Genomic DNA, 10,823 nt, shown 5'->3' with positions numbered 1-10,823 from the left:
ATTAACAGTAGTAATATTTAATATAAAATTGTCAAAATTGTACTTCATTGTTATTGTAGTCGTTAAACGTCTGTGTTAAAATATTTCCTTATTTATATGAAAAAAACATTATATAGCCATATAGGTAGTATTATTTAAACATTGTTAATTAATCAAAAGTTCATATTATATAATATCCATTTATAACTTAGAATATAAATTTAAAACCATAGTACGTGCAGTGCTACTCTACCTATGTTGTGTTAAAATAAATTAAATTATTTATCTAAGTAATCACTGTAGCTTATGAAAAAAACAGTCTGTTGTGGCATTGTTCATGTACAAAATGTATCTGAACCACTCAGAACACCCTGAAAAAAAGTTCTAATGATGTGCCTGATAGTTATTAATATAGTATAGTGCAGTGGTCGGCAACCTTGTGAAGAAGGTAAAAATAAAAAAATAATAGAGAATAATTTATACCCTATAAACAGTATAAACATTACTCCAACTTTACAGCAGTTTAGAAAATAATCTTGATTGGGCTAAATCTTCTAAATAATTTTAATATAGGATTTAGTCTTTCCACTTAAATATTAAAAATATTTTGGTAAGCGTCAATAAACTTTAGATTGGGGGCTCGGCTCCCTACACCCCCTCAAAAGATGTGGTTTTTGTTTTATAGGTGGTGGGTGTCCAAAGTTTTTTGGCCTCATAGGTAAAAAAAAGCTTACCACGCCACTGTAGCTGTATTATAAGAATACTATTAGAAGATAAATGAAATCCTAGATTTTACAAACAATATAAATATTGTTATTAAATTATTATTATTTCGCGACATCGAGATTTTCTTCTTTTGGTTTGCACCCAGTTGGATCGGCTGTGAATTAGACATTATTATTAATAACAAAATAACTCAATAGTATAACACGTTTATTAAAGTTAAAAAATATATAAAACAACAGTAACACAAAGTATTAAGTATATTTAAAATTTTCAAAACATTAACGAAATAATTAAAAATGCATAACATAAAATATTTAATACTGCAGAAAAGACACTTCGGTACAAATAAATTTGTATAGAAAAAATATCAGATATTTTATTTATATTTACAATGTACATCCCAACACAAATAGATGACATGAAAAATGAAAAAAATGATTGAAAAAATTGTTTAACAGTAAAAAAAAAATTATGTTGCGTTTGAACAATTTGTTTAAACACCTAAAACTTAATCGTTTTTTTTTTTTAATTTAAATTTTAAAATTAATATTGGTACTGTAAAATACTTTTTATAAAACAAATATATTATAAATTATAGCAAAGTGAAGAAAATATGTTAGTTTCGATATATTCATAATACACATTACACAATGAAGGAATTTGGAACTTTGCAGTATTAATACTACTGCATACATAAGTATATAGTATACAGTATACCTAATTCTTGTTGGGGGTTTTCACACATCTAATAAATTTTTTTTAATTTCAACAATTTATTTTTGATTAATAGAGTATCTTTATTCTTCTACGAATATTCTGAACTAACAAACCAATTTAAATTTATACCTATAAAATATATTGAACAAAGATATATTTTCAGCTGTACGGTTGATCTGGTCTGCATAACAATTGTATTGTTCATATTATAATTCAATTGTCATACATAGTTATTATTGTGTTTTATTAATTAGTTGCTTTTTTCTATGAACGGAAATAAATTGACATATAATATTAAGATAATTTAAATGGGGTAATTTAAATATTGGGAATGATTAATATTTAAATTTACTTTGGAATTACGTATATAGGTGCTGCAACATTTCATTGCGGATACTTTTGGTTATCATATTATTATACAACGATTTAATGACAAATTAATAATTTATTTATAAAGAAGATAGGTGTGCTGATGTAGTTACCGGTGAATTAGGTTCTGCTGATCTGACGATAGGCTAACGGCAATACGGCAGTATGTATTTGAATCTAAATGGTAACAGATAATAATATAGTTATTCGACATAAAGTTATAGGCACAAAATGTTTTATTTTTAGGTACATCACATAAAAACTATAATTTAACAAACACTAGGAATGTAAAAAGTATTACCTGAATCATTGAGTTCTTCGGTTGAAGATTTATTGTATAAACAATTTTTTCAAGGTTACTGCATTTTTATTAGTGCCAGTATACACGTAGGAGAGGAATATAAGTACCTTTAAATTACTTGCCATTAGGTATGTTGCTTTATTGAAATTATTAGGTATCTAAGCAAAAAAAAAACAAATATTCATTATAATATTATTATTATACAAACTAATATTCTATAAAATACGGATTCTAGACCGGAAATATATTTATTTTAATGTGAAGTCAGTTTTAACAATGGTTATATAGGGCATTATAGGTACTTATAATTTTATTTTTATTAAAATGCATAATTTATTTTTATTAAAATCTATTCAAGTTTACGTACAATAGTTCATTTTGATGACATTATTACAATAACAGAAATTACAAATGGGTAGGCACCCGTCACACAATAGTCCACACTGCCGGTTGATTTGGCTGGACTACTGCAGTAGGTCCCTAGCTAGACCAGCATTATTTTAGCCATCAGTTAGGATTTTTGGGGATGGTGGAAGAGGTAAAAAGTTTGATTGGTGGATTTTGATGATTTTGAATTTTTTGGTGAAGTAAGGTGTCGTGACTTTTTGCCAGCTATTTGAATTTTGAGGTCTTTGTGGTGATTATTATTTGTAATAAATTATTTGTTGGAGTTTTGGACCAATATTAAATTATATCGGGGTATTTTTGAATAAATTCAAATCAGCTCATTATTAGAAGTCGTTATTATTGTATCATCGACGAATGTATTAACAAATGCGATTTAAGGGTGTCGTAAGTAAAAATTGTATAAACAAAAGGTGCTTAAGGAACTTTGGACAGCATAGGGTATTTTGTGGGGCAGCAGTTATTAACCCAGACCTCGAATACGTTTTTTTCTAAATAAGATTTTATGAGGAGATAATATGCAGCAGAAAGACATTTTTTTGACTAGAAAAAAAATCTCTCGTGCCACACCCGATCGAACGCTTGTGCCACAAACAACTGCGTAGTATTATTTATTTCCATGCTCGAGGATATAAAATCAACTGAAGTTGATGGACTGTGGAGGGTTTTGATATATAAATACAAACTGGTGATTTAGAATGATTATATCAATGGCATTTAAGAGAAATTTTTTCAAGAATATTCGAGAATGTTGGTAGCCGACCAATTGGTTTATATGGCGAAATAATGTGTGGTGGCTTATATATCTAGTGGCTAGTTTGGGTATAAGAACGATGATTGAGTGTTTACAATCCCTAATGGGAAATATGACAAACGAAGTAATGAATTTAATTACTTGAAAGAAGGATGAGGGACTTTTTTGGGAGATTTTTAACTATAATTAATAATTATAGGTTGCTAATAAAATCATGACCGGGTGATTTCTTGACCGACAGTTTCCGAATAATAATTCGCTATTATAGCAATACACATAGTGGGGTATTACCCCTTAGAACTAGGTTAATTATTTTTAATATTATGTAAATATGGGTAATTATATTATGTCAATACTTAAGCAAAGAATAACGATTTCATTTATTTTTTTGTAATTTAAAAATTTAATATTATTATTCGTGGTACTTGAAACATTTAATGTATTTATATTATTGTGTATATTTTATTCACATAACGAAAAAATAACTACTCTAATAGGTTTTTGCTCAGATAATCGTTTTCGTATGCAATTATTTTAAAATTTTATTACACTCATTATATAGTAATCCAGTTGACACCTACAGTACAGCAGAGTGATACCCATTTTCCCACCTAATTTTAATTATTCTCTCTCCTCCCACCAAAAAAAGAACCAATTTACTACAAGGAATCATCTTCAAAGTCAAAAACTTAAGCATTAAAACTGCTCCAAAAGTTTATGACTATACTGATGACAGACACAAAAAACAAAAACAAACATCATTGTATAAAATCAATGCATTCATCGTTCCGTTCTGCAGAATCTAAAATAATGTACAGTATGTACACGTTAGAACATCCTTTAAAACCTAAGCTGATAAAACAATATAAATATTACAAATAATTACATATTATTACTTAATACCTAATATTAACCAGATAATAAATGGATGATGGAGGTTCCATAGTTTCAAAATATATATTACTTCCATCATTATCATTATTCATTTTACAAAATAGTATATACCATAAATAATACTTAAATACCTAATGACAATACAAACTATTTTAATCGTAATTATATGTTGAGTCAATAGTTGAAAGGCTTTTGACAACACCAACTCTATAGTAGTCATAGTTGATTGTAGTACAAACTCAAGAAACGTTTGTATTAAAATATAATTATAAGGTAAATGCTAACCTAAATTACAATGAAGAGATTGTATACAAATTATATAGATATGTCACGAAGACTCACGGATGAGTTTTGCACGATTCCCTTCTTATGTTTTTGCTGACTGTAATTTACTATAATAGATACCTAATACCTATACTTAATACCGGTAATCAGCTAGTGTATGAATTAAGAGCCTTGATATAAAGAAATTTATATACATCAAGGTTCTCTATCACGTATAAATATATGTATCCGGTGCGTATGAATTTCAGTATAGGTGCCTAATTTATTGAAATCGTCGAATTAAACATGCCGAATTATAATGCCAGTAATGAATTCAACTAATATTCGACGAAAACAAAAACCTCAGAATACAATAAATTACATACATTTTTACCATCACTCATTATTAGGACCCTGAATTATATATGCACTAAAATGATACGAAATAATATGCATCCACTTATGCACTGATTATCATTCAAATTTATGCATTTTAATTAATAATTAAATTAAGAGCAGCGGAAAAACGTGCACCTAGTTGTAATAGTTGTATTATATTACACGATTTTTATCATGTTTTTTATATGAATCAAAATCACGGATTTTGGCAATTGTTTGTTCGTATACATCGGGTTTATAGTTATTCTTTAATGTTGACCCGACCGGAATAGTCCGGAAAAACGAACGAACAATAGTAAAACAAATGGGTATAAAGCACTTCGGTATATTCGTAAAATACAGAAATATGCAGTACCTACTACAGTACTACACATAAAAAAATGACAAAATACATTTTAAACCATCATTTTGAACCATTTTCATATGCAATGAAAAATCGTAAAATTCAGAAATATGCACCCATCAAAAAATGACAAAATATGCTAAAATATGGAAAGTAAAACTTTGTATTCCGGATCTATTGACAACAATTCAAACTGGTAGCCCATCTAGCTACTTTTTGGACTGTTACAAAAAATACGTGCAAATGCATATATTACAAATCTGGGCACTACTCATTACATATACTATTGCATTTCGACTACCAACTTCATTACCTATACATTTTGCGTTTATATATTGCAATCAAGGCGGAGGGAATATTTTCGCATTGCAATGCGTCGTCCCGACGTTGTTAAAATTGAAGCGATACGAATCGGGTGTAAACACCTAACGACTATATTATAGCCGGTATCAAGGACTAATTTCAACCGAGAGGTGGAGGGACAACCAAATGTGCTTTGAATTTTTACCCCAATAAGTTAAAAATTTCGTTAAACTTTAATACATTTGTTATAGCCATTGACGGGGGGGAGGTAATTGCCCCTCCTGTCATCCCTTGGCTACGCCCTTGGACGGTATCCGACGTAAGACATTTTATACCAGCCGCATATATACGTTACAGCTAGTCGAAGTTTAACGACGGGAATTTATCGGCGCGTATATATTATGTGCGTTGGCGTTAACTGAACATTGCGCACTCGATCGATTTATTGCAACAGGTGGGTGGTACATATCATAGACATATTATACGCATAAGAACAATATTCTACTACGTCAGTGGCTCAACTTTGAGTTGTTATATTTTGTTTCTGCCCGGTGGGGGGAGGGGGCAGAAAAATTAAATATTTTTCACTCAGTGTCTAAAAATTTAATGGAGGTAGACAACACCTTTTTATTCTTCAAATAATAATTAGTACCAATAATAAATCTATATATAAACGTATAGACACTATATACCTATATCATACATGGCTAAAAAATATATAGTAGTCCTTGAAGTTGTCGAGCTGGTGAAAATATATTATCAAGTTAGTACTACATCTATATTGTATTGTGTAAAACACTCTAAATGCTTAATGTACCGATGTAATAATTTTAGTCTATTGTACACTATTGCATCTACGGCTATAAAAAAAAATATTTAATGACTTATTAGTAATTAGGTGGGTACATAAAATGCACGCAAAAAATTACTATTCAAGCATAATGCTTTTAAAACAAAAACAAACGTGTTGTAAAATATACGGTGAAACCCAAACGGCTCCCATCCATTTGTTGTCTGTTCCCTCCAATAACGGTTTCCGTCGAAAAAAATTTTACGCGAATACCTACGTAAATTCTCAAACGGCTCCGGTCGACAACAAAAAAATCTGTATAATTTACTTTGCATGATTGCATAAAAATTGAAAATAAAACCAACATAATATTTTCAATACTTTATGATGTAAGTATAATACCTATGATTTTTTACAAAACGCCAATTCTTAAAATTTACTTTGAACGTGCAATTTAAAAAAAAAAATACCAACACATTATTAACTACGCCTCTATTGAGACAGTCCTAAGTGGCTAAGTCTAGTGGAGCCGAAGTGTTTAAAATACGTCCGTGAAGTGTAAGGGCCAACTTCACGGCGGTGTTTAAAATATATTATGACATCGTATATCGAAGCCCCCCCCCCCCATCATCCATCTTTTTTGGTAAAACTAATTGACATCTAGATTGTACGAAGAAATAAAAATTAGTAGAATTTAGTCACACGTCACGGTCTTCGTTATTACTTATTCTTTAAACCAGTAGATGTTCCAGTGTTATAAAAAAAAATAAGTTGTTATTAGTTCACGATAGTTTCAAAATGCCTGAACATGTAATAATGTCCATATGAATCAATATATTATATTTGAATTAATAAACTCATGTATAAAATATTATTTTTATTTGTTTATTATCGTTTATGTACTTACTCATTTTTGAGTTTTTATTTCCAAAATTGTAATATGTTTTATGCATTTTTCGAAAGTAACATAAAAATGTAGATGCATATATCGACTGCATATTTCGATTATTTTCGAGCAACAATTAGTCCCGAACACTTCTCATATGCATTTTTATAATATTATAAAAACACTTACTTACTATGCACTTACTTATCTTCTTGACCTTCCCCCCCCCCCCCATCAAAAAATTTGAAAATACGCCTCTGTATTAACCAATAACAATATTGAATATAACAACAATAATAATTACGTTATGTAGCTGTTGTTCGGGTCTCGTAACAATCATAATAATATTATAAACGTGCGTGTATTATGGAGGTAGGTACGTACCGATGTAGCAATTGAGGAAAATCAACAAACAATAATATATATTGACATATTATTATAACGGGCACGACCGTGGCGGAGGTAGTTGCACTGGCTGCAATGAGCTGGTGTGTCGGCGGCGTCGGCGTGGCGGTCGTGTTTAAAACAACCAAAAGAATATGTAAAAGCCTCGGCGGTCGATGACCGTGCCGTCGTAACGGGAGAAAAACGACCACAGCGAGACGTAATAATAGATGATCATCAGCAGCAGCACGCAAAAGCCCTGAGCCTCGACGGGGGTCATGTTGGGGCCCGGGCGACCTTTAACCGGGGTGCGGGCAACGTGCTGGCGGTCCGCCGTCGGGAGTCTGCACACTCGGGGGCACTCGGCAGTCGGCGGCGACGGCGGCGCGGCCGTGCGACGAAGCGACCGACGGCCGACGATCTACGACCGACGGCCGACGACGGACCGCGACCGGCGGACGGCCGGGCCGAGCACTCGGCGTCCTGGGACCCTGGTACGAATCCGGGCAAGTGATGCGTCCGTGAACGGTGCGACTCAAAATGCACACGTACAGACAGCGGGTGCCCAAATTGTCGAGCAGCTGTCGGCGGACCGCGCGCACGGAGGACCCCTTGGCTCGGCCTGCGCACCGGCCGGCGCGTTGGGGCAGGTCATGGTCCGGGCGAGTCCACGTCGGCCGCCCGGGTGAGGGACGGTACGCGGCCGCCCGGACCAACGATGGTCCCTCACCCGACCGGCGGCCGATGGGTTTGCCCACGACCAAAGCGCAGCGAAGTGCACGTGCTTATCACCGGTGTGCAACGTTCTTATCACCGGCCACGTTCCACAAACGGCTACGCGTCGACTGCAGCAGCAGCTAATAAAATATAACGTTTATTACCTACTCGAACGGTTTCGCTCGCGGTCTCATGAGCCCCCCATCCTGTTCGGTGCACTATTATGTTCTTATCATGGACGGCACAATCAGAGTGCAGTGACAACTACTTTTGCGATGACAAGTGACAACAGCTTCGTCTCGGTGTCTTGAATCGGCGGATTTGTTTCTGCTGCAGCTTCTGTCACATTTGATTGTTTGAAGACGAATTTGCCGACACAGGCAAAAAGGTACCCTAAAGTCGTCGGTGCGTGGTAAAAACATTGGCATTTTTTATTTGGAATTGCGTTACCTTTAATAAATAATAATATTAACATTGGTGATCGGTCATTATTTGAGTTATTGGTATAATAAGGCTCGTAGTTCAGAGTCGTACGTATACAGACGGGTAATGACGCCCACGTCCAGTGAAACCAAATACTTACCCCGATAATAACAGATTGCTTTAAAGGAAAATCACTGTGAACTGTTTACATTTTGAGTGTTATTTGTACACTAAGTGTAAAGTACTCGTGTAGATAGTGGAATTAATTTTTTATAACGATAAAATTGTTTTTAAATGTAACTATGTAAGCTTAACATTTTACGAATAACTAATAAGTAATGTTATTAAATGGTTTCTTTCAAAATTCATATACTTCTAAATATTGTCAACAGGTAGCTATTATGATTTATTAATAATACTTTGCCATAGTTTGTATGCGTTCGGCAGAGGTACAGGTGTTTTGCTGACATAATTTGTTATTTAATTAATATAATACTTAATGTTCATCTTAAACTTACAAGAGTTTTTTTTCTTGATTTTGGATTAAAACTTTACAGTATTACGCTATAAAATATAAAATATCTCATAAGTTTCAATTAATTTAAACTATTTTTCCTGGTGGGGGCACAGTATTATTTTTTGAAAAAAATAAGTAAATTATTATTATTATTATTTCAGGCACTAGTGCATATTACAATTGAATTGAGCTGATTTAAAACATGTGTAAGTAAATTTGATACATTATTATTATTATTATTATTATTAATATTATTATCTATTAACACGTTATATACTCTGTATATTCATAGCTAACATTTTATACACTAAATTGCCACAAACGGAATTTGAGTCTTCTGGGGTCTCAAAAGTGGACAATCTATTAACTGTTAATCAGTTAGCACGTCAATTGTTGCCATTGAAAGTGACTAATAAAGAAATAGATTCCGGTCTTAAAAGGGCAAGTGAAATATAATATTTCAAACTGGTAATGATTATTAATGAAGACTAATTTTCTAGATATACTGGTTGGGTAATTATACGCACAAGAAAAAACCAAAAGCTGTAGATAAATGTAAACCAAAAAACCAATTGAAACGAATACTAGGATTAAATCATCCACCAAAAAATGTTTTGTCATACACTGATGCAATGAAGTTGAATGAGCTCTGGATGTCATACATGAAAAAAATTGTTAATTTTGATGATCTCCGCAAAAGAGGGTAAGACAAGAGGTTTATATTTTTAATCATTGTTATTCATAAATTCTATGATTTTACAGATGGGATGGTACTCCAGGATGTAAACATTGGGAACAATTCATGACTTCGTTGTATAAGTGTGATTTTCACGGTGCTCACATTAAAGTGGTCAGTTCCAAATGTTGTTCATATATTTCGGTGGCAGGTGTTATAATTCTTGAAACAAAAAATACTTTCCAAATCATCGGAGTTGATAATAAATTAAAGAGTGAGTTTCTTACATTACAAATTATGGTAATATATTAAATTAATTAAAATTATATTTGTTTTTGCAGCTGTACCCAAAGACCAGTGTATTTTCGAACTAGAATTTGAAGGATATATCATTCAGCTTTATGGTAAACATTTTGTAGTCAGATCAAAAGATCGTTCTAAAAGGAAAATAAAGGATAATCTTATATTAGAACTGTGAAAATTAAGACTAAAAAAAACAGAACCTATTGTTTAATAATGTATTTTTATGTATAAATTAAAATTTGTTTTTTATGCTAATAATTAGAATATTTTTTGTATTCTTTTTTTTTTAAGATTTGAAGTTTACTAATTGAAATTTTTTAAAGAAAAATTATAAAATACTACTTAGTGACAATTTACAAATATGATATTGTACTGTTGTTACTAACGCCAGGTACACAATGGCAGTAAACCATGATAGCTCCAATCTTGATTTGTGACAGCTAATATCATGACACTAAGATAGTTTATGATAATGATAGTTCAAAGACTGTCGCCAAGAGGACAATATGGTAGTTGGGATCACAATTTGAGACATATTTTTTTATTATATTATTATTATTGCATATGACATGGTATTGGTGTAAAAACATAAACAAAATAAAAATAATAAATTATTAATAATAACAATTATAGTAGTAATACACATGAATTAATATAAATAAATCAATAAACT

At 32.0% G+C, this 10,823-nt stretch overlaps 1 protein-coding gene and 1 long non-coding RNA gene across 4 annotated transcripts; one reads left to right on the top strand and one right to left on the bottom strand.

The window, feature by feature from the left end:
• Window positions 1-895: 895 nt before the first annotated feature.
• On the bottom strand, window positions 896-8,061 carry LOC132939177 (uncharacterized). The gene is made up of 3 exons (XR_009663957.1): window positions 7,515-8,061; window positions 2,093-2,250; window positions 896-1,968 (listed from the first exon to the last, which is right to left on the bottom strand). It is a non-coding gene; the product is annotated as an uncharacterized LOC132939177 (long non-coding RNA).
• A 259-nt stretch (window positions 8,062-8,320) lies between these two features.
• Window positions 8,321-10,408, top strand: LOC132939175 (ribonuclease P protein subunit p29). Of its 3 annotated transcripts, none has more exons than XM_061006224.1 (6): window positions 8,321-8,619; window positions 9,333-9,377; window positions 9,464-9,612; window positions 9,672-9,874; window positions 9,934-10,121; window positions 10,189-10,408. In XM_061006224.1, exons 2-6 carry the CDS (start codon window positions 9,374-9,376, stop codon window positions 10,323-10,325), a joined length of 681 nt encoding a protein of 226 aa, XP_060862207.1. In that variant the 5' UTR covers window positions 8,321-8,619; window positions 9,333-9,373; the 3' UTR covers window positions 10,326-10,408. The 3 variants fall into 3 exon arrangements, with proteins under 3 accessions (XP_060862207.1, XP_060862206.1, XP_060862205.1); XM_061006223.1 differs by having other exon boundaries at window positions 8,321-8,643; XM_061006222.1 differs by having other exon boundaries at window positions 8,322-8,636.
• The last annotated feature ends 415 nt before the right edge of the window (window positions 10,409-10,823 follow it).

Source organism: Metopolophium dirhodum, chromosome 2 (assembly GCF_019925205.1).
Source record: "Metopolophium dirhodum isolate CAU chromosome 2, ASM1992520v1, whole genome shotgun sequence".
Taxonomy (NCBI): Eukaryota; Metazoa; Arthropoda; class Insecta; order Hemiptera; family Aphididae; genus Metopolophium; species Metopolophium dirhodum.
This window is presented reverse-complemented; position numbering and strand designations above follow the sequence as displayed.

Bases quoted from the DNA above. Each gene is read 5' to 3' on its own strand.
- LOC132939175 (XM_061006224.1), top strand. The intron at 9,875-9,933 runs GTAAGACAAGAG...ATGATTTTACAG, and splicing joins GATGATCTCCGCAAAAGAGG to ATGGGATGGTACTCCAGGAT. The intron at 10,122-10,188 runs GTGAGTTTCTTA...TTGTTTTTGCAG, and splicing joins AGTTGATAATAAATTAAAGA to CTGTACCCAAAGACCAGTGT.